At 38.9% G+C, this 24835-nt stretch overlaps 1 protein-coding gene and 1 long non-coding RNA gene across 3 annotated transcripts in view; one reads left to right on the forward strand and one right to left on the reverse strand.

The window, feature by feature from the left end:
- Positions 1 to 9724, reverse strand: part of LOC122889617 (hedgehog interacting protein) — a 94026-nt gene extending 84302 nt beyond the window's left edge. For both annotated transcript variants that reach the window (XM_044224947.1, XM_044224948.1), the window contains exons 1-2: positions 9438 to 9724; positions 3500 to 3692 (exon numbers count right to left, since the gene is read on the reverse strand). In XM_044224947.1, coding sequence (XP_044080882.1) covers positions 3500 to 3692; positions 9438 to 9716 — 472 coding nt within the window. In that variant the 5' untranslated portion in view covers positions 9717 to 9724. The remainder of the gene's footprint in view (positions 1 to 3499; positions 3693 to 9437) is intronic.
- A 1086-nt stretch (positions 9725 to 10810) lies between these two features.
- LOC122889618 lies at positions 10811 to 13458 on the forward strand. Its single transcript, XR_006380951.1, has 2 exons — positions 10811 to 10879; positions 12631 to 13458. It is a non-coding gene; the product is annotated as an uncharacterized LOC122889618 (long non-coding RNA).
- The last annotated feature ends 11377 nt before the right edge of the window (positions 13459 to 24835 follow it).

The raw sequence follows: 24835 nt of genomic DNA on the forward strand, positions 1-24835 counted from the left end.
GATCATCATGGTATGATCAAGTCTACTGATGATGGAAATACATGGATTTTTCCAGCAGCGGCATCTTTAAAATTCCTGATAATTTATCAAATACCCTGGACCTGTAACTATTCTCCTGGATCACGATGAATCCAGTCCTACTATACCACAAAGCAATGCACAACATACTGATGTAAATAAATATTCTCTGTGGAATGTTCTAAGCTCTAGCTTTCCTCGTGGCCATGTATGCTAGAGAAAAGTTACTCTTCTTCATTATGTATGCTGTTCACCATAACAAGGAAAAAAACAAAACACAAGAAAACCCACTGTCAGTAAGGTCTGCTCTTGACAGCATTTTCTAATAGAGGTCGTGGATTTTGATGTATCCATCCATTCCGTCTGGTTTGCTCTCCCGGGGACTAATAAGCCACATGTGTAAGGTATCTGACTGGGGTCAGGACTGGCTATGGACTACAGAGACGCAGTGGAATCAAACCCTTGACCTTGGCCTCATTAGCAACAGGATTAAACCAATTGAACTAATTGTATACAGACATTTCGCACTAAATAACCTACAGCTGAAGAGAGGACGGCCTGAGAGTGAGAAAAAGTATATCATGATACTCATGGTAACAACTATAAAGGAGGAAGCAAGGCCACTGAACGTGCGTTTCCACCCTTTCCACAGAGTGTGCTGTTTGCTGTGGGAACAGCAAAGCATCGCCCTGCTCGTCAAAGGGCAGGCAGAAAAGAGGGCCGCTGGTCTGAGCAGGGAGCGCCTGTGTGCCTGTGTGGGTGTTTGTTTTTCTTTTGTTTTCAAATGCAATTTTGCTCTTTTATGAGTTTTAAGAATTTACTTCCTTAAGTCAATTCACAACTGGAGAATATTATGATTAATAAAACACTAGTGTATCCCCCACTACCGTCTTTTAACTTTTCTCATGTTTTGAATATAGGCAGACCAAGAATATTTCTGAATTACAGTTTCTTTTTTTTTTTTTTTTTAAAGATTTTATTTATTTATTTGGCAGTCAGAAATCACAAGTAGGCAGAGAGGCAAGCAGAGAGAGAGAGGGAAGCAGGCTCCCTGATGAGCAGGGAGCCTGATGTGGGGCTTGATCCCAGGACCCCGGGACCATGACCCGAGCCTAAGGCAGAGGCTTTAACCCTCTGAGCCGCCCAGGCGCCCCTGAATTACAGTTTCTAAAGCGCAGTTATCTTCAGGATGTGCTTGGATTCCAAGGTGACTGGTGCTTTCTTAAACTCATGAAGGTGAAGCAAAGGGATAGAGCATTTCTGTTTATTTCTTGACCTCCTGGGCAATGGGGGGAAAATGAAGATGCCTTTGAGATTTTTTTTTTCCCCTCTCTCATCCCCTTTCGGCATGGCCCTAGTGGTGGATTTTCAAGTTCTTCATGTGCAGGAAATGAGGCTATTAATGAGGAAAGTCAAATATATTGACTTCTTATAAGAAAGAATCACAAAGTATCTCTTTCCTGCAGTTATGAACTCTAGAGGATAGTAAACCATGTCATTCTGTAGACTTAAGAAGGTGAAAATGTTAAAAATTTGTTTTGAGGGCAATTTCTGAAAAATAAGTGTTCCGGAACCATGAAGAGCCTTCTGCGTTGGGGCAAGGGCTGAGCGGTGAGAGTCCCATCTTATCTATCATACTTTAGAAAATGGTCAGCTCTGTGCCCTGGATCAGTCTGGAAGCAAATTGGTTGACATAAATTAACACAAAGAGTGTGTTATTACAAATCACTTTTGGGATCCGTCTTTAGAATGATTATTAGCTTCTGACAGATGCAGGGGAAGTCCCCTCTGCCTGTTGCTGGAGCCTGTAGGCTGTCCCTGGAAAGTACCCTTGCTTCTCTACCCACCACTGGAGTGGAGCTTTCATCTGGTTGTCTTTCAAGGCAGCCTGGGTGGCCCCCAAAAGCACTTGACATCTTGATGCTCTTCGGCAGTTTTACATATACACAAACTTTGTAGAAACATAAATTTGTCATTCGTCACCACATATGTTGATCTGGGGAGCGAGGTGCTTGCAGGTCTAGCTCCTGAGCTATTTGCGGCACTCTCTCTCTTTTGCTGGATGTTGTTCTCTGTTGTTTGTTTTGGAAGCTAAAATAACTCACATCTATAGAGACCTTAGGGGTGAGTCCTTAAATCCAGCACCGTTGTATTTATCTCAGGTAGATAAAGGTGGACGAAAATGCTAAGTGCCCATATTACTTTTCAATTTATATTGGTAAAGGTGAACCTTCAAGACTTGAGATTTGCAGCAAACCTTCATGGTACCTAATCTGTTATCGCTTCTTTGCGGGACATCTAGGCAACCGTGACCTATTCTACTCTGCCTTGGGGAATGTGATAAAGGGGAAGAAACAGCTGGTTCAAGAAAAGCCTTTCAGACATGGTGGTAGTTTACAAAGACAATAATAATATTTTCTCACGAAAGGGTTTAGATACATGTATGGTACACCAAAGGAAGCAAGCAATCCTAGCAAAATGTTTTCTTAGGTTAGCAAGAGAGCTCTATTAAAAAAAAAATAAAGAATGTACACTTTTCTGGGTCAGAGAAAAATGTAAAATATGCATAGCAGTTAAAAAAGGTCTCCAAGCGCATCCTACAGTTCTTAAAACTTGTCTTTCCTTTAATGCCTTTCCTTTAATGTTTTATAAACTGTTAGCTTCAGTAGATTTGTTTGTGTGTGACTCTGCCTAACTAAACAGAATCTGTCTCGTTAAATTCTTTTGTATCTCTATGTTGATTTTTCCAACTGAAGCAACAACAGCCCAAGTTTACAAACTTTGGATGGTAAAAGTAACCAAGGTCCAAGAATCTATTTGTTTTTTAGGGTCCAAAATAGGGTAGTGAGCACATATATTTGTGACACTGTCAGCCTACGAACTTCGATATCTGTCCTATCACTTCCTCGCCACACAAATTCGGTTAAGGCATTTAACCTCTCTTGAGGCTCAGTTATCCTCCTTGTCAAATGGGGACGACTCCACTTTTCTTTCCTGCAGCACAGAGTTTTTGAGGAGCAAATTCGCATTATATGTGAAGGTGCTGTGTAAGGTGTTACTTTGGATTTCTAATAATTCTTTATTTAAGGAAATAAGACCTTAAGAGTCTGTGGGCAATCTGCACTTTGGTATCAGCTAGGTAGAAAAGGAAGCTGTCTTGATATTGATGCTGGCGGATGAAAAAGACATCAAGAAATCTGTATGGATAATCCAATGCCTATAAAGACCCCAACTGTATTATCGATTTAGCAAATGTAAAACATCTCAACAAAACCAACATACTGTTTGTAGACCGGAATGTCAGTAAGCCTTTCAACAGCAATTCTGAAAGTTTACAAATTTGTCAAGGTTAACTGTGAGGTAAAAATAGGTTTTTGGGTAGGTGAGATAAATTTTACCCCCTCAGAAGTAAGCATTTAAGAACAGGTATCTTACAAGGATATTCTGCAGTAGTTTATTTAATTTGTCCTTTTTTTTTTACCTGGAATATGGCCTCGGCAAGTATAAAAGAATTCTTTGCAATAGTCTTTGCAGAGCAGGGGAAGTGCCAGGTCTCTTTCCAAGGCTTCTCTTTCAGGTGAGTGGAACAGGCTCTGGGAATGTGGAGAGCAAAGTGCGCATTTGATTTCCTCCAGTAACTTCCCACATTCTGTGTTGTTGGTAACAGAAAATATCTGAAAGCCATAAATCAGAAACAAACTTCTCTTTAGTCACATGAAGTTAGGTTTAGTTATGTTTTTTGTAATTCTATAAGTAGACTCATGTAACTTAGCCATGGCGGTTGTCTGAAAAGAATTCCCATGTCACAAATACAGAATGCTTTTAATAAGGGTAGAAGTAGAGTCTCTTGGGCTGAGATGTGGGAGCAGAGGGTAAGGATGCTCAAAAGTGCTTCTTACGCTTGCAGGTCAAAGTCTGTTTACCTTTCAGGTATGAAAAACTATATGACAATAGTACTGAGACCCTTTAACCCTTTATCATTTTACTCTGTGTCAAAGTGTACAGTGACTGATATTTACTCTAAATACCTTTATCCAACTGTATGTAAAGCAGAATTTTCAAAGACATGGTTATTTGTGTCTCAGGTAAAAATGTAAAAATTACCTGATATTCCTAATATGATATTCTCAGGGATATTACTGGAATTACATTTCTCTGACTTCAGGTAATTTTTAATCTACAGATTGCATGGGGAAAGTTTCCTACAGTGGGGGAAATACCTTCTTTTCATGTTGTATAAAAATAATATCTGAAGCTGAACTGGTTTAAGACTAATTTTTATTATTCATTTTATCTTAGCCAGGAAAAACTTTCTAACTAGCTCCTCAGGTATGTTATATACATGAATAAACACAGGGGTTTAATAAAAGTGCTTTTGTATAGGATTTAGTGAGTTTTAGTAAAAAAAAAAAAGGAATACTTTATTTATACAGTATTATATCTTTTATTTCAGACTTTTATCTTTATTCATACAGTATTACATCTTTTATTTCAATAAGACTAATTCAGGAGTTACTGATTCACTGAGGTTAGTAATTTGTCAATGAAGTTGGTCTTGGTGTCTAGTACTAATTTAAAAAAAAAACGACTTCAGGAGCTCCTCCAATAGATATGGAAGACAATACCAGCACAATATTTGAGACTTGAAATGTAGAGCTGTCTAAATTAAGTATTGATTTTTCATAACAAAAAAAATACCATAATGGGAATAAATTTCATACCTTTTCTGTTTATATAACTACATTTATGCCTAGTTATTTCTTTAGAACTATGAACTGAAATTAACATCTGAAACTTCAGATCATTGTTTAAAGCAAATACTTCATTCACAAGGAAGTTCTAATTTGAGTAAATGGCATGGCTTCTGGTTTCTATGATAAAGATATTCTAGATGATCACGAAATTTGGACCTGAGAGAACAAAGTGACTAAAAAGTATCACTGAATACAAGCATGATAAAACTTTAGCATGCAGTAATTAAAAGTCCCATAGAAGTTGCCCTATTTCAAAAAAACTATATATATTTTGCAATGTGCTGTAACTATCTACAACTCAGAAAAGTTATTATTAATCACAATTATATTTACATTTTGATCTTTATCAATTTATTTAAATGACAGTTGCTTAAATGGTTAAAGTTTTCTGAAAGGAAACATACGCCAGACACTTAGAATTTGCATTCCAAGAATGTTTTAAATGTCTTTTATTGTCCATATTCTGGCAGACCTCACCAGATCTATTCAATATTAATACTGTTCAACTTTGTTCTGTTTGCTTATCGTACAGCAGGGCACTAAGAACAAAACAACTGCAGGATGCTGAAGTCACCTTTTTTGCTGGCTGAAAAACTGGAATATAATTACCTTTAGTTTTATGGAGAATATGCATGCTTCCATTTTTTTATAGCTGAAACAAAATGATCCCCATACACCCTCCCAGCTGCTGTCCAGGAAGAGCTTGATTTTAGTGCCTGAAGAATTTTGTCTTTTACAATTTTTGGAATGTGTTCTGGCCACAAGATCTCTCATCAAAAGTTTCAGAAATAGGATTCAATAAATTATCTGAAATCGAGTATAATGTTATTCTCTGTAAAGTTTCATGCTGTTCCGGCCCAGCAGGATGGTAACATTTTGCTCTGTGTGAGGTCTGCAGTGTAAATACCTATTTGAAGATAGATAGAGCCATCATTCTGGCTTTGGTTTCAATGAACCAATAGTCTTACTGAAGTCAATTAAACGGACTCAGTCCAAGCTGCAACACTGTTTTAGACAGATGAGTCCTGGTGTGTGTAGGGTAGTTTTTCTTCTTTTTTTTTGCGTATGTGCTTGTGTCCATATAGGTCCTTAACTTTATGTCTGACAAGGTCATCAATCTTAAGAAGAAATTTCAGCTAATTTCCTGTTTCGATTTTTAAAAGCCATCTATGAAACCATCAAATTATAGTGGTTTAAACTAAATATACTTTGAAAGTCATGTAAAACTTCGAAACATTATTACAGCATGCCTAGTAATGATTGTGGCTGTTGCTGACTAATTTATAACATCTGGCAGGTCATCCTTTAATCTTGAGCCACAAGAAAGGAAAATCCATAGAAGAAAGGTAAGATAAATACTGGAATACACACAGTGGAGCGTGGCCTACAACTATAGCTTATCAACAAATGGTAAAATGGGTGACAGAGACCTTCTGTATTTCTCTTTATTTATCAAGTAACTGAACAATAGAGGATAAAAAGGCACCCACATGGGTTCGATGAGCAGACAAAAGGAGAAAATACATGACAGTATATTAAGATGTCGTCTTCAGATCACTTGGTACACAAAAAGTTATTTCTAAAAATCATATGCCTACAAGGTTGTTCAGCTGTTGGCTAGAACACATGCGTCTCTGGACTATAGTGCTGGATTATGTCATTAAAGAGTTCAGTTTCAATTTTAGGCTAATATGTAAATAGATCATTGTACTAAGGCAGCTGTTAAAGGGACCCCAGGATGAGTTATTTGTTTAGTTGGATGTGTTCAACAATAGCCTTTGTCCCTGAAAGAGCCAGAGCAAACAAATGATTGTAAAAGGGCACACTTGAAAACAATTACTTTTCACCCATTCCTTGACAGCTTTGGCTGTGAAACCACCCAAGGTAGAGAGAGCGTCTAAGCCTCTGTGGCTACAAGTTAAGTTTTAGAAATGGGGGTATTTCAGTTGGCTGCAGATTCAATTTGGCTAATGGGAATTAGATTCTTTTAGCATGTTGTATTTAGGAGCTGCAAAAAAATATTGCCAAGACAATGTAACTTCCTAAATTTTGGCAGTATTTATTTATAACGGTAGTTAATAATCTCGTTTCAATACACGAGATTACCAAACTGTACTAAAAAGTTAAAATATGAAAGCATAATACCATGGCCAAAGGATTGAACTCAATCTTAGTTCATTACATTAAAGAAAATGTGTTAGTTTGTAAACTTGATTTAATTGCACAGTTGAGCATGCTTAATATTCCTACCTTGTTTGCTACTATCTATGAAGTTTCTTCCTGTAGGAGGAAGCTATGCTTGTAGTTTCTTGAAAAGTTGCACGAATCCTTCTTGGGAATTTTTTTTTTCATAAGCAAAAATGGGTCTGTTCAAATAGCCATCATCTCTCCTGTACACACATTATGAAATAAGACCCTAACATATATTATAAGCCAGAAAGGCTTAGGGGAAAACAGGGAAACACTGAAGTTTATTATAAAATAACATGTTTTAAAAACTATTAAAACTTGAGAACTAACATAGGTCAAGAATGCACATGCACAGCTATATCACTACTCTGTTTTGAACAATTTGAGTATTGTTGGTTTATAAAGCCCTTGTAATGGAACCAGCAAAGTCTAGTGTACCAAATTTAATTCAGACACATTTTCCAAATGAGTAGGGGTTTGTTGGAGATTGGAAGCACGTAAAACGGAAAGGAATGTGGATAGCTAACGTGGCAGATTTCTTCCTTAAGAATGATTTCTTAAAAAAAAATTTATATAACTCCTCTTAAGGGTTATAACTCCCCTCAGTTCCTCCCCCCACTCCTCCAACTCCCCACTCTATTTAGTTAACAAAGTTTTCATTTCTCCTGTTCCTGGATGAGTTCAGTATTGCAGGGGTCTGCAGATCATTGGTACATTCATAGTGTACATTGCACACAGGGAGACTTAATGGCAAATATTTCTAAGCCCTTCTATGAATTTCCTGGTTCTTCTGGTCTCCTGGTAAAACCCTGCAGATAATGTGAATGTAGGTTTTTTTTTTTTTTTTTTTTTTTTTTTTTGTAATTTAATTCAATTACCATACAGGAGCTTAATGACATTGTTTTGAATAAAATGCTGGAATATCTGTTCCCTGAATCTCAGACTACTGCTGCATATGGTAAGAATAAAGAGAGAGTTGCAGCTGAAAACCTGCAGCAAGACAGTTCTCACTCATCTGGGAATAGAGGGAGTTGGACAAATGCTCCCTCAAAAGGCATGAACATTTGGACAGAGCTGGGGACTGAAAGAGAATGATGTTCTCTAGTTTCACCCATTAGTGAACCAACTAACAAACACAATGGTGTTGTTGTTATTCTTTTGCCATAAGCAACAGGACTCTGTGTGTGGGCAGCAGTTTAGTGGGGAGGAGGATAAGTCGACCCCTTTTTGTCCTATTGATTTTTTCCTATTTGCATGACTTGAGCAAATTAAATGATGCAATATGGCTTTTTGTTACAAAACAAAGTGAGAGATACCACCCAGACACATATGTTGATTCGTAGGAGCTGTTTACATGAGAATAGAGTGAAATCTACCGTGAACTGAGCATAAAAATTAGATTCAGCCTGGGTATTTTTTTTTTTTTTTTTAATGCCTGGGCCAGCAAGACTGAAGCACAAGTTTTCCAAGAGCCTCTCAGACCTTGACAACTGCAGTGTTGTAACAGAGGAATTCTTAATTAAACCTAAAATGGAGAAAGGGAGGGGGAGCAAAGACACCTGATTGTTTATTTCACGTGCAGGGATTGTTAATGACGTGATCCCCCGCCTGCCTTGCAGTACAGTAGAGAGCACACGTTGCTGCATCCCATGACAAGAAAGATGTTGCAAACTCAGAAATAAGCTTGCCTTTACACTCAACCAACACTCTTTCATATTTGTTTAGACTTGAAAACACAAGGAAAGTGTAAATGCCATTACTCCTAAAACCAATTTCTAGAGAAGATGTTCCTAGACAACTCACTGCCATGCAAAGCCCGAATTTACAATGTTTCAAAACATTACAAACCGAGGCGGAGAGAATAGTCTCAGTTTTCTGAGACAAATATGCCCCAGCAAAATCTTTCGCCAGTCTTTCGGGTTCTCAACGGGAGTACCAGGAGTTCCTTTTCGCAGCTTAACTATTGTAATGCAAGACAACCCCCTCTGACGGGGCTGGGGCTCATAAACCAACCATGCTTCAACATCCTTTACGATTCAATCCTCTCCCTAACCGAGCACGTGGAGAAAACTGCACAAATCTTGTTACCCTAGAAAAATAAACCGGAAACCACAGCCACCTTAATTTACAGTTTCACCGCAGCCAATGCCCGATTCGATCCAAAACACACTGCTAATCGCGATTCTTTTAAAATATTTACCCAGCCCAGAATGCGGGTACCACAGAAGCTTCTCTTTTCTGAGACCGGCAGTTTTGCACAGCATCCCGACCGCGGACTCTTGGGGGCGGGAGAGCTATCTGCGCACCCCACAGAAACACACGACCAAATCACACTAGCACTTCAGAAAAGTTATCGAAAAGAACTCTCCAAACAAGTTTCGCCCTCCTCACAGCCACCAGCATTTCTAGAGCCGCGGGGAACCCCCACCTAGCCAGGACGTCAGTCTCGCATCTGTGAGGCGGGTGCGCGCTTACCTTGTTATCCAGGCGCCCCAACCCTGGGCTGTCACTCCGCAGGCAGCAGGACAGCCGAGGGTAGAAGCCACCGCACAGCATCTCTCCCCCACTCAGCAGCTCCAGCTGGGACATCATCCGCCTATCTCTCCTTTTCAGGCGCTTCGGGGGGTTCCCATTTAGGCACCTTCTCCTCCTCGCTCCGCTCCCTTCACTTCTTTCCCCAAACTTAGCATCTCCTTCAAAGAAGCCCAGAGCCACGGCCAGAAGCAGCAGCTTAAAGGAGAGCATCTTCAGCATCGTCTGCCCCGTGCGGCAGGGGCTCGGCGCAGGAGGATGGGGGGGGGGGACGCCACTGCCCAGCAGGGGCACTAGGGCGCAGCTCCAGGAGGAGGCTGCGGGGGACACTCGAGAGGCAGAGAGTGGTGGCGGGGGCGAAAATATGTGGAGCGATGCAACTTTGCAAAAAATAAAAAGACAAGGCGATGGGTCCAATGCCTTAGGGGAGTCCGAGGAGCGAGATAAAGTTGTCCGGATGACACCGTTTGCAGTTGCGCGAGTGTCAGTTGGGTTAGGGGCTTCCTGCTGCGGCTGGGAAGTGGAAGGAGAAGGAGTTGGAAAAGGAGGATGAAGAAGAGGAAGAGAAGACGGCCACAGAGGTTCACTTGTCCGTGTAACGGGAGTTGTTTAGGTGAGACAGTAGCAGGAACAGAAACGGCGGCGGCGGCAGCGGCGGGGCAGGCGCGGGCAGGGCCAGCGCTGGGCTCTAGATGATGCTGAGGTCTCCTCTGCCGGCGGCTGCAGCTTCTCACACAGCCTCTCATGTTTCGCTCCCTCTTTTCTTCTTCTTTTTAACTAGCGCGCGGGGAGGTGCTGCCACCGCGCGCCCCTTGACGTCACCGCTCCTTGCGCGCCCCCGCCCGGGCCGGGCCGGGGGCGGGGGGTGGGGGTGGGGGCGGCCCCAGCGCGAGCGCGTCCCCGGGGCCCGACGGCCTCGCGGATGCAGCGGGGAGGGGCCGCAACTCGCGGCGGCGGACGGAGGGGGAGGGCCCGGTGGAGCCCTCGGAGCCAGCCTCGAGGGCGCGGGACCGTGCACGCCCGCCTCGCCGAGGTGCCCGGCTGGGGGCGTCCATGGCCCTAGTCCTTCGGCCCGCGGGCCCGGAGAGACAGATTGCTCGCTGGCTCCTCTCTCCTCCCCTCAGCCCCTCTGCACTAACGCTGGGTAAAGGTGGCCAAGCCCAGGCTCGGAGAGCAAGTGAGTAAAAGTGGGCCGCAGGGGATGAGAAGGGAGGGGCCCCTTCCAGGCCTCCCCGCCAACCCTCGGCCCGCCCCTCGCCCCGGGCGGGGGAGGATGCACGGAGTGGGCTGGAGTTGGTGGTAGGTAGTTTTTCGGTCCCTTTACCGTCTCCCGGCCGCATGGATTCCCCTGTTCCCCGGTGATTTCCAACGTGAAACTCGAGTCGGTAAAGCTCTTCCTTGGGGTCTGATTTAGAGGCGGGGAGGACAACTCAAACGCTGAGAGCCGCTGAGTAGGTTAAGACGGTTTGAAGACTGTTGGAGAAGTACCCATCCTTGCTGAAGGTGCTGCGCGCTCCCGAAGTGGCACAAGCGCGTGTGCGCGCGTGAGGTGGGGTGTCGGGTCCCCCAGCCTGGCGGGCGGGCCCCGGACTCCCCTTTCTAGGGACCCTCCTGTGCCCTGGAAATCATCTGGGCCCGGCCCGCACCTCCCCGGGACGCAGGAGCGCACGTTCCTCCCTGCCAGGTGGAGGAAACTGGCCGCGAAATCAGCGTTCATTTTCAAGGGGGTGGAGGAGGGTCCTGGGGAGATTTCCCCGGGGGTGTAAATACAGAGGCTACGGAGGCGTTAGTTCTGGAGGAAGAATTAGTAGCAGCGTTTCGGGCGTGCAGAAGCGGGATGCGCAATGTATCCCGTGTACCTAGACATTAACCTTTCTTCCAGGTAGACAAAGTCTGTGTAAAAATGTTTCTAAAAAGATCTGTACGTTGTCAAGTGTGGTGACTTGACGTTTACGGGATCCCCGCAAGCTGGCGTGAGAAGAGGCCTGTTAAGGGACGCACACAGAACGTGCTTTCTGCCCGTTTGAGTATTTTTAACAGGGGAGCAGATTTTCTTTTAGGATTTTGAAGAGGAGATAAGGCAGATTTCCCATTTTGGCAATGGAAGAATGTTCCCCATATTTGGATTTGCTTCACTTCTCGGACATAAACTTGTCCAAGCTAACGTGAAAGCTGGTGGACGTGGACAGCGAATTAAACGAATTACTGTTATTAAATGGCCGCAATAGCTAGATAAGGCTTCTCCTTGCCCCTTTCGATTTCTGGACCTTAATTTACGAGTGGAGTAAGGATTTTCCCCCAAAGAAGTGACCGATTAGAATAACTGAAAAAAATCTGCTGCGATATTTGGTCCAGTACTGAGCTCAGTGTAGGTCTGGGATGGCATGCTTACCATTTCTCTCAGGGGCTGTTGTATACGCATGACTTTTTAATGTGTGTGATCGCAGATGCTACTTCTGATCCCACAGACTGCTTGATCTGACGTTCTTCCTGCACTGAGGACTTTTAATATAAAATAAATCATAGAGCTATAAGGACTTAAGACTTTAAACTCTCATTTAATAAACAGGAGAAGACAGATTCCATCCAGATTAAGTCACTTGCACAATCTCAAGTAATTAGGTAGTCCTACAACCAGGACTCAGGGATCCCATCTACTCTGTTTCCCACTATCCAATCCTCTATTCACAAATAACCGGTTTTATGTTCAATTTCCAAAATAAAAATCATTTAAAAAATTATATTTCGGTGGTTTGAGCTCCCACTCCAAATGATGAATTCGTCTTAGTAGTTTTGGAACAGGCCTTCCTTCCTTATGGTTTGTACTTCAAGACAAGGACATTGAAAAGTTAATTTTAGTTTTAAAAAATTATGTGGCTCTTAAAATCTGTGACCCTATATTTTAAGAAATAGATTTATAAAAGATTACTGAAATGAGATAAACATGTTCTTTCTTGATACATGGGAGCTAGATTTGATCCCGTATGTTGTTCGTCATGGCAGTCAATAAATTGGATCACTGATGAAATAGCAGAGTTTATTCTCAGTGCCACTGATCTAATTTCCAAAAAGTCACTAAGCAGTGCTATAAAAGGGAACTAACTTCTTCTTCTTCTTCTTCTTTTTTTTTTTCCAGAGGGAAATTGCACAGCTCACCTAGAGCCAGCTTGACAGCATAATTTTTAGGACTCAAGAATCAGCATTGATTTATTTAAGATTAAGCCTTGAAAGTCCACTTGGACATGGCATGCGATGTACACACTTGAACATGGAAATGATCTTCCCTCAAGGAGATCTCTCTCTTCAGAGAACTGGTTCCAAGAAGAAGAGACACTCTATCTGACCAAACTCAGCCAGACAAATTTAATCAGTGTTTTTGAGCAAAGAGTAAAGCTGTACAAGGGTGGCCTGATCATCCCTTTCTGCTTGCATCCCCACGGAGCAGCCCCCTCCAGGATGGCCACCTACAAGCAGGTTGTGCCTTGTACCAGGGCACCTGGCTGGGACAGCCAATGAGAACTGAAATCCTGCCAGGCTCCACTCACCAAGCCAGGTTTTTGGGTCCGTGCTTATGTCTACTCGGATGATGTGGCTCCTTTCCTAAGTTGTACCAATGCACCCTGTATGGGCGAGGGGCAGTTCTGACCATCCCCATACCATATCCCAGTTCTACCTAGGAGTCCTTACCTCAGATGGAATGATGATTCTCATGAACAGATTAGGTTTGTTGTACAAGATGAAATTTTTGACCCAAATTGAAGTTAATTTCATAGATGAAGCTCAAAATATTACTATGGATGTGAATTATGTTTGTGCATATTTATATATGCATGTATATATTGCTGTAGATATGAAATATGTTTGTATGTATTTATATATATCTATATATAGTTATGTGGATACACATTTTTATGTATCAGAAATTAGCACAACTTAAACTTAGTAAATGTTGAAATTAAAACTATTTTGGGTATCGGAGTCAGTTTTATATATGAATTTCTGGTCTTGTCACAGAAATATATACTGTTACATTTTAACAAATATATATTAAGTGCTAGGCACTGTGGTGAACAGTATGTATACAGTAATGACAAATAATACTTCTGCTTCTAGGTAGTTTATTATCTAGCAAGGAGGACAAATGATAAGGTCACAGAATAACTTATGATTTTATAAATTGTGCTAAGGGCTGTGAAAAACATGCCAAGACAGAAAATAACAAGGCACACTTATTTCAGATTAAGTGACTGGAAAAAGTCTGTGAAAATGACATTTCGGTTGAGACCTGAGCTCAGTTGGAACGAGTTTATGGTGTAACTCCACCCTAACGTTTAAAGTAGAGAAGCATTTGAATTCAGACTAGAATAGGAGACATTTAAGGGAAGGCACAGGATAAAGAGGTAAATAAGAGGAGAGGTTAAGTTAATAGTGTAGTTTATAAACTAGGTAACTAATGAAGTTATATTCATGTATTTGTCCTTTCCTTTTGCAAATACCTAATCCTCATTGATCTTTGTCTCTCTCTTTAAATCCTTGGTTTTTACTCAACTTCTAGGACTTACTGTAGTTTGAATGGACATGATAATGTTGCATCTTACCCAACCAGCACTTAGGTGTGATGTTTTTGTTTTTATTTGTGCATTGTTGGTAACAGTCTTTCATTCATGGGAGTTAAATATCCATGAGGTTTTAAGCTCTACGAGGGCAGGAATTACATTTCCTTCTTGTTTGGCTCCTCCAGCAAAGACTCTTAATTTCATACTCACCATTCTACGCATACCGTGCCCTACACCAGCCTCATCACGCAACGACCAGTCTGTCCATAAATTCTGCTGACTGCCCAGTCTTGCTTGACTTGATACTTCTAAAGTTTAAAATGGAGAAAATATTTGCATTATAAAAAAATTTCAATTGTTAAACAGAAGGGAACACACAATTTAAAGTGCCCATGGTGAAAGAATTTCTGGAAATGCTGGTACAAAGTGTGGCTCCACGGAGGAAAGGCAGCCAACAAAGCCAAAGAAGAATCACACATCTTTAAAATGAAGACTCTTTATAGTTCAAGGATAGGGCTGCTGGTAAGGGTTTTGCTACAGTTATTTGGTCTTCCTTTCAAAAGTTGGCATTTATGTGCCAGACCCTGCTCTGGGCACTGGGGACACAGTAGTGAACAATGATCCTCTCATGGAGCTTGCATGCTTCTGGAGGAGGCTGTAGATAACAAATGGATACAAAGTATGCCAGGAGGTGATGCCTGCTATGGAGGAAAGGGATTATGGGGCAAGAGAAGGCAGGAGTTGTGAGAAATAATACTTTTGTATACACTGTCAGCAAATGTCTCCAGAGGTATGGGCAGAGACTTGAAGTAGTAAGCCACATGCATGCAGTTGTCTACAAGCATAGGGAACAGCAAGTCAAAGGCCATGAGGCAAGTATGCTTGGTATGTTTTGGGATTAGCAAAGAGACCAGTGTGGCTGGAACAGAGTGGGTGACAGAGGAAATGACGAGAAACGCTGGCAGAGAAGTAGCCAGGGGCAGGGCACAGATTGCATAGGATTTTGTAAGCTATGTTTCAGATTTTGGCTTTCACTCTGAATGAACGATTAGCACTGGGGGTTCTTGCCAAAAGTAAAGAAACTACCAGTTATTTCCTATATCCACAGAGTGAATTAAATATAAAGCATTGGTTAAATGTGTGTCAGGAAACTGAAAAAAGCAAAAAGGGAACACAAGGAAAACAGTAACGGCAGGGAGCTGCTCCCATCCGTAGGGACTGAGGAACAAAAGAGGAATTGGTGTTACCAGAACTAGAAGCTGACTGAGAGCCTCGAGGCACCTCCAAGAGAGGCGCAGCCCAGCTTAGGGTGGGCACTCACCAGCATGAGGAAATGAAGTTGATTATGGGAATGCTAGAAGAAAGCTGGAGACAGGAACCACGTGCCACTAACAGGATGTGTTTGTTTTCTAAGGCTGCCATTACAAAGTACCATAAACAAGGTGGTTAGAAACAACAGAAGTGTACTCCCTCACAGCTCTGGGGGCTGTGAGTCTGAAATCAAAGTGTTAGCAGGGTTGGTTCCTTCTGAGGGATTTGAGGGAGGATCTTTTCTGTTCTTCTCCTAGTTCTGGTAGTCTCAGGAGTTCCTTTCCTTGGTTTGTAGATGGACTTCCCTTTGTGTCTTCATATCATACCCCTATGTCTATATCTGTCTATGTGTCCATATTTCCCCTTTATATAAAGACACCAATTCTTGGATTAAGGTCTACCTCATCTTGATCATCTGCAAAGACTTCATTTTCAAATAAGGTCACATTCATAGGTACTGAGGATTAGGACTTCAATTTCTTTCTTTTTTTTTTTAATTTTTAAATTTTTTCATAAATATATACTGTATTATTAGCCCCAGGGACACAGGTCTGTGACTCGCCAGGTTTACACACTTCACAGCACTCACCATAGCACATACCCTCCCCAATTGGACTTTAATTTCTTTTGGGGGGCACTATTTAATGCATAACACAAGGTAAGGAGTCATTGCTAGGGTGATGCAGACAAGAACAGCAAGATAAAAAGAAGGAACAAGTCCTTTCTGCCATCCTTTTGCCTCCTGTCCTCACATGCAGTCAAATAGCAGTGTGTCACTTCTGACTCCCCCCCCCCCAAACTTAGCTACTGATACAGCCTATTATTGACTGGAAACCTGACCTAAAACATAAACATTCAATTAGCACATATTTTGTATGTTATATGTATTATATGCTGTGCTAGAGAAAAGAAAATGTGGAGAAGATCATGGACAAGAGAACAGATAATACTGTACTGCTTTTACTGAAGAAAATCTGCATATAAGTGGACCTGCATGGTTTCTACCCATGTTGTTCAAGGGTCAACTGCATTGCATTGTTACACTTTTATTCTATAGAATTTGTAGTAATGTCATCTCTCTCATTTCTGACATTGATAATTTGTGTCTTCGGCCTTGCTTCTTGATCCATGTGGCTCAAAGTTTATCAATTTTATTGGTTTTCTCAAAGAACCAGATTTTGGGTTCATTGATTTTCTCTATTGTTTTTTGCTTTTTATTTAGTTGACTTTCCCTTTGATCTTTATTGTTTACTCTGTTTTGCTTACTTTTGGTTTCATTTGCTCTGATTTTGCTAGTTGCTTAAGATGGAAGCTGAGGTCATTAATTTGGGACCTCTCTCTTTCTCTAATACAGGCACTTAGCACTATACAGTTTCCCTTTTGTACTGCTTTAGCCACATTCCACAAATTTTGAAATGCTATATTTTCAGTTTCAATCAATTCAAAATACTTTCTAATTTTTCCTTTGACTTATTTGATTCAGAGGTTTATTTGAAGTGTTTTATTTAGTTTTCAAATACTTGGGGATATTTTTGAGGCCTTTCTCTCATTGATTCTAATTCAATTACATTGTAGCCAGACAGTATAAGGTGAAAGAACTGATTCTTTAAAAAAAAACTCTGATTCTTTTTATAGGTAGGAAATGGTCCATTTGGGTAAACATTCTGTGTGAAATTGAAACAATGTATATTTTGGGTGGGCTGTTCCATAAGTGTTGATCAGGTTGATTTGGTAGATAGTGTTGTTCAGTCTTCATCTCTTTACCAGTTTTCTGTCTACTTGTTCTGTCAGTTATTGAGAGACAGAAATAATGACATCTCTGACTATGGTAAGGACTTTTCTGTTTCTTTTTACAGTCCTATCAGTCTTTGTTTCATGTATTTCAAATTCTGTTAATTGGCTGTGTAAACATTAAGGATGGTTATGTCTTCCTGATAAATTGTCTATTTTGTGTTAAGAAATGTTCTTCTTTATCCTTGGGAATGATCTTTGCTCTAATATCTATTTTGTTACTAATATAACCACTCTTTTTTCCTTTTGATTAGTGTTAACAGATTTTTGTCCATGCTATTTTTAATTTATTTCTGTCTTTATATTTAAAGTGCATTTATTTTAGGTAGCATATAGTTAGTTGGGTTTTGTTTATTTTTGCCAATATGACAAGCTATGACTTTTAACTGAAGTATTCAGGCCCTTTACCTTTGGTGTAAGTACTGATCCAGTTTGGTTTAGAGTCCTTTACCTTACTATTTGTTCTTTTATTTGTTCTGTATTTTCTTTATTTGCTTGTTATTCTTTTTCTCCTTTTTTATATTATTTTTATTCTATTCTCTGTTAATGGCTGATTAGCTATAACTTTTTATTTTTTGTATGTGTTTACTATAGTGTTTGGAATATCTTTAGTTTACGTAGTTTATCTTAAGTTAATATTATACCACTTTATGTATAATATAAGAACCTTAACAGTATACATTAATTTCCTCTCCTCAGCCTTAGTACAGATACTCTACATATGTTATCAATCATGGTATATGTTAGTATTTTTGTTTAGACAGATGCCTATTTTATTAGGGAGATTTGAAAATAAGAGTAAAAGTTTTTTATTTCCAAACACATACCATTTCCGATGTTCTTCATCCCTTAGCATAGATCCAGATTTGTATCTGGTATGATTTTCCTTCTGCCTAAAGAGCAGGTGTTAACAGTTTTTGTAGTAAGGGCCTGATTGTGATTTTATTTTTATTTTTGGGATGTCTGGAAAAGTCTTTCTTGTGCTTTAGTTTTTGAGAGATGTTTTTGCTGGGTATAGAATTTGGAGTTGACAGTTCCACCTCCCACTGCCAATACTTCAAAGATGTTGTTCTATTGCTTTAATTATATTTTTCCAATAAGAACTTGTTCTTGTTCTTATTTCATTTTTGTTTTTGTTGTTGTTAGTGTTGTTTTGTCTTTTTTTCCTCTCTGGTTCCTTGTCACATTTTCCCCTTTTTAGTGGATTTAAGTCCTTTCATTTTAACATACCTTGGTGAGGTTTTCTTCATGGTTCTTGTGTTTGGAATTTGTTGAGATTCTTGGATTTGTGGGTGTATAGTTCTCATCAAATTTGGAAAAAATTTTGTCCATTATGTCTTCCAATATCCACCCCTCCTTTGAGGATCATAAATACATGTCTATTAGGCCAGTTGTGTTATACAGGTTACTGAAGCTCTCTTTATTTTATTTTATAGTCTTTATTCTCTCTGTACCTTATTTTAGATTGATGTTATATATTTAAGTTTGCTAGTCTTTAATTCTACAATGTCTAAATTGCTGTTTATCCTATCTCAGGTATTTTTTTTTATTTCAAGCATTATATTTTTCATCTCCAAAAGTTCACTTTGGGCCTTTTTAAAATCTTTCAAGTTTGTATTTTACCTACTCAGTCCTTCCTCTACAATCTTGAACATATGAAATATAGTCACAGTAACTGTTTTGATGTCTTTGTTTGACAATTCTATCATCTATGCCAGTTCTGGGACTGTGTTTATTTACTGATTTTTGTCTTTATTACAGTTTATATTACCCAACTTCTTTGCATGCCTGATAATTTTTTATTTAATTCCAAACATTGTGGTTTTTAACTTGTTAAATGCTTAATATTCCTATAAATATTCCTGAGCTTTCCTGTGAAGTGCAGTTAAATGACTTGGTAATCATTTGATTTTTTTTTTATACTTCCTTTTAAACATTGTTATGTAAAATCAGAATTATCTTTAATCTAAGGCTAATTTTCTCCACTACTGAAGTGATATCATTGTAAATGCTCTTCCTGATTTTGATCTTCCTCTTTTGGAAGATCAGCTTTTCCTGATTTTAATCTTCCTGATTATGAGGTTTTCCTCTGTGGCTGTTTGGAACATGAACCATTCTTGGACCTGTCTGAGTTCTGTGTATTTGCTCCTTTCAAGTGGTTCTGTCCCTTTCTTAAGCAAGTTTTCCATAGTCATATGCTACTAAAAACTCAACTGAAAACTTGAGGGGTGTTCTCTGTGGATCTCCATAGCTCTCTTTCTGTGTAGCTGTCTCCTCTCTGGGACTTGGCTTTTTGAACTCCACCTCTCAGCCTCTCTAGACTCCATGTGTCTCTTCTGTCAACCCAAGGTTAATTCCTGGTTCTGTTTGGATTCCCCTCCCTGCACTGCAGCCTGGAAAATCTGTCTGGACTATATGCTGGGGCAGTCTTGGGCTTACCTTGCTTGTTTTCCCTCTCTCGGGGTCAACATTCTCTACTTACTCAGCTGATATATAGTGCCTGAATATCTTATCCAGTGTTTTAGTTTTCATGGCTATAACATTATAATATTAACTGTTTAGTTGTTTCAGATGGTGTGGTGAATCTGCTCCCTCTTACTCCATCTTGGCTAAAGCAGGCATCCTACAGTATCTTTTTTTTTTTTTTTTGGTGAGAAAGTTTTTGATGACAAATTCAATTTCTTTAAGGATTCAGGAAACAATAGTAACCAAGCCAATGGGGGTATTCATTTCAGTTTCTTATTGCCAGCCTATGTTCATGTCTTCCTGCCTCCTTAGACCAATAGCTTCGTATAATCTAAACCTTCATGAAGTAGATGGCAAGAGTTTATATTAGTCTTTTTCCATTTTTGCTCTTCATTTAGGTAATGATCCTAACTACATTTCCCCTTCTTCACATCCTTTTGTTTTCAGACCCATGTCAGACCTTCTTCCTGGCTTTGCTATTATGCTGGGGAAACCTGACTCTCAGAACGTTTTCCCCTCATGCTCCAGTAACAGTTACTTATTTTGTTTATGCTAAGCAGTGTTTTAAATTTATTTAGGAAATACCCCCCCAAAAACCTTCTTCTCCTTTTATTTTTTTGGCACCTGGCTGCTCTGTATTCTGAATATAAGGATGGGGAATAGAAGCAGACTTTCAATACATGCTCCTGTTTTCAGCCCTCTGTTGTACTATGCTGCTCATCACACCTGGTGTCCCTGAGTCAGTAACCCCTCCTAAGCTCTGAAAGGCAGAATGCTTCTGTCCTTGGCTGCAAACACTTCATATTTATTCTGGGCTGTGTCTTTTCCTAGCCTGCTTCACCTCTCTCACTTTCCACCTCACAGAACTCTGTTGAAATAGTTCCTCCATTGATAAACTCCCTCATGTCCCTTCTCCCTGCTCTGTTTACCCCTTCCCTTTAAAACTGATATATTCTGACTTAAATGGGATCTGAAGAATGAGGAGAAATTAATTCCTATGCTCAGTTTGTGATCTTGAATCTGCATGGATTGCTATTTAGTTACTAAAGCTAAGAATTAATTTCTGGAACTTACATTTAATTCTTTAATTGACACTACTGACCAATTCCTTTCCCTGAAGCTGGACTTTCCTTATTTTAGTAACTCTAATCTCAACTGATTTTCCTCCTATTTATCTGGATACTAATCCTTAGTCTTCACTTCCTTTCTACATCTCTTTACATGTTTTTATACCTAGACTTATATTCTTGACCTTCTTCTCTGCTTAGTATTCCTATTGAACACTTGTACTTTGATATCTGCCTGGTATTTCAAACTCAGCATACCCCAAAACAAACTTGTCAATGTCCCTTTTAACTCTGCTCCTCACGTATACCTCCTGCCTTGATGAACAGTACTTCCATACTTCTAATCACTAAGCCAGAAATTTAGAAGCCATCTCTCTCCCCCTTTCACATATAATTGGCTCTCATGTCCTGCCTGTAATATCTCCAAAGTATTCACTTCTTTCTATCCTCTCAGCTTCTCCTTTTATTATTTCTCTTATTCTTAATTTTTATTATAGGAAAATTTAAGCATAGTAAAATGCACCTGTCACTCAGTTTCAACAATTACCAACATTTGTCTAATCTTGTTTCATCTCTATTCCCTTCTTATTTTGTCCTTTCATTGGATTATTTTGAAACAAGTTCCAGGTGTCATATCATTCATCAGTAAAAACTTCAGTATTCATTTGTAAGAGGAAAATAGTTTTAAGACATGGGCACAACTTTATCATCATAAAATAATAGCAATTCCTTAATAATATATTTATATATCCAGTAAATGTTTATATTTTCTTGGTTATCTCATAATTTCTTGTTTTTACAGTAGATTGGCTCAAATCTGGAACTAAGCAAGAACCACACATTGCATTTGGTTGATATTTCTTAATTGAGTCTCATTTAGTTTAGAGGTTCTTCCTACTTTTTGTTTTTACTTTTCATTTGTTTGCTGAATGAATCAGGTCATTATCCTATAGAATTTCCCACATTGTGGATTTTTCTGATTGTATCCTCATGATTTCTTTAAAGCTCCTTCTCTATCACTGTATTTTCTATAAACTCATATTTAGATCTAGAAGCTTGATCTGAATTTTTGTGAGAATGCTCTATAGATGGTTCCTATTTCATTATCTTAGGGGGCATATAATATACAAATTTCTGGTGGCTTAGTGTGTTATACAAATCCAGTCATTAAAAAAAATCTCTATAACCTTTCATCTAGTGGTTTTAACAGCTATTGATGAGTATTGTCTAGGTCCATTATTTATCAAGATCCTATCATTTCTTTTAAAAGATTTTATTTTTATTTGTTTGGCAGACAGAGATCACAAGTAGGCAGAGAGGCAGGCAGAGAGAGAGGGGGAAGCAGCCTCCCCACTGAGCAGAGAGCCCTATGCGGGGCTCAGTCCCAGGACCCTGAGATCATGACCTGAGCTGAAGGCAGAGGCTTTAACCCACTGAGCCACCCGGGTGCCCTAAGAGCCTTTCATTTCTTACCAGATTTACTGCAACAATTTCTTAAGATTTCCACACCTATAATTTCTTTCCCTAACTTGACCTCATTATATCCATTGCCACTAAATGGATTTTTGTACATTGCAAATAATTTCACGATTCCCTTGATAAAGTTCTTCAGTAGATTTTTAGTGAATTCAGAATAGAATCTAAAATCTGTAGTAAGATATACAAAAGTCTTTACCTCTGGTCCCTGTTTCCACTTATATTCCATTTATATTTAATTTATTCATAATTCATTATAGTTATTTTGTTATATATAATTCATTGTAAAACAACTTTCAAAAACCACATATTAATTAGGCCTTACTGCTTATACATTACATATTGTATTTCCTTATTCAATTCAACGGAATAAAATGTTATTGCTATATGTAAATTCCGTAAGAGCAGGAACACCTCTTGGCAGATGATATTTCCATGAGTTTCTTTACAAATAGTTGACCTTTACTAAATATGTACAATTGGTCCTTAATCATGCCTGAGTCACTGATGGAATGATGGAATCGTGTCTGGATCAAATGCATTCCATCTGCAGCATTCACTGCACTTAGCCACAGCTACAGGGACCGTGATCTGCCATGATCACCTAGCCTCTTTCATGTAGCCAGCTCCACATCTAAAATGTGCTTCTGAGTCTCCAGTGACTTTGCTGATGTGCCTTTGAAAATCCTCCATTCACTGATTTGCTCTCTGCTCATTGACTGGAGTAGGTCTCAGTGAGAAGAACTAAATTAGAGTGGAGATCCCTGGGAGCCTGAGGGAGTTTCTTGTGTAGAAACAGGAGGGTTTTTTTGTGTAGATTTCTCATGATGGCTAGCAGTTGTGTCTCTTGGAATCAAGTGTTATTGATTCAAACTTATTTTTAAAAAGTAGCTTTATTAATAGCAGTGACTTTAAACTGTTATTTTTACAGTATATGCTAGGGTTTTTCTTTAGTAAATGTCAATTTCTTATAATACCAGAATCAGCTGCAGTGGTACAATTTGCTAATACGTTTTACTTCTATGGAATTGGAAGTGTGAGCTAATGGGAACAGAGGGTGTTCAGAAATGATACTTAATTATAAAATAATGGAAAATAGTCTACCTCATGAAATTACCTCATAAACAGAATGATTACAACTGAGATGATTCAGTAATTAATGATTACATCAAGGAAATTAACTCATTTGTATCTTAGCTCTACGTAAATGATGTGAGAAAGTATATAATACCTTAACTATGTAGACAATTAATAAAATATGGAAGACATTATAAATTCACAGAATTGAAAGCCCACACAGCTATAGAATTAATTATTTTTGTATGTACTAGGTGTTTTGGAAACTAAGCATTAATTTTCTGGCTTTGATTCATATCAAGACCACCCAGTAGCAAAATTTAATTCCTCAATGAGTATGTATTTATCATTTAGCTGAATGTTTGGCAACTAAGCCACCAAAACAACATATGCAAATGAACGTTTGCTAATGATTGAATGAAAACGTGCTCTATTTCTAGATATGTTTAATTGAAGAGTAATATAGAAATACTCAGACTTACTTATTCAAAACAGGCTACCTCAATCAAGATGAAGAACTAATCTAAGATATCAAGCTGTGTACAATTTTGTCAGTTTGACAATCTGGCAAAACATTTCTTTGGAAATATGAAATATAGGTCCAGTGTGAATCTAATTAAATCAAACTTAAATATATGATCATTTAAACATTTTCAAAAAAACATTTAAAACATTATTTATCTTATAAATAATTGTCCTGGAGAAAATTTGTGTTACAGAAACTTTTATTGTGTAGTTTAAAATGTGGATTTGCAGTTGTCTTGTGGTTATTGGTCTGGATGGGGACAGATACATCTGTAAAAGAATGTTCTGACTAAAATGAAAAGTTAGCATTTAAATTTTAGGGCCAAAGAAATCATTACATCTAAGGCAAGAATATATCAAAATTTGATAGAATGTGATATAGTTAAAAAATTATTTGTGTGGGGTGGTTTGAGACCACAAATTTGGCCTTATTCTGAAATTCATGAATTGCACATATCCTTTTATTTTCAAAATGAGTGGTTTACTCATCAAAGAAATTCTTCAGTTCTTTGTTGGAAATGTGTCTAAATTTTATGTCTTGGCCAAAGGCATAAAGTTCTGCAAAATTTTCATTTCTTAATAATTATAAACACCTGGGCATTTTGTAGACATTACAGATATTTTTACACGCACAAATTTATAATAAATGTTGGATAAGAAAGAAAGCTTTCTAACTTTAAAATCTATTTGTATTTCACAAGACCATAGGTTCCACAGGATTCAATCTTTTGGTGTTTTGGTTTGTTTACCTTACATAAAATGTGATTTTTCTATTTAAAATATCTGAATTATATAGTCTCAAATATCAACTAGTTTTTGAAATATGTTTAGATATTTTAAGTGTAAATTAACCCAAATGTCAGGATTTCATATCCTTTAAAATGTATGATTTTTTTTTTCATTTTTTGGTAAAGGAATGGAGAATTGTGGGTTTATTCTTGGGAGCATGAGTTTAAAACATACTGAGCTAGCCCTTATTTTCCAATGAAAAATAATGCTATTTTAATTACCAAATGTACATTTTTATTGATTTTAAAGAATAGCTGAACATGATTTATATGTATCTGAGGAA

Source organism: Neovison vison, chromosome 11, assembly GCF_020171115.1.
Source record: "Neovison vison isolate M4711 chromosome 11, ASM_NN_V1, whole genome shotgun sequence".
NCBI lineage: Eukaryota > Metazoa > Chordata > Mammalia > Carnivora > Mustelidae > Neogale > Neogale vison.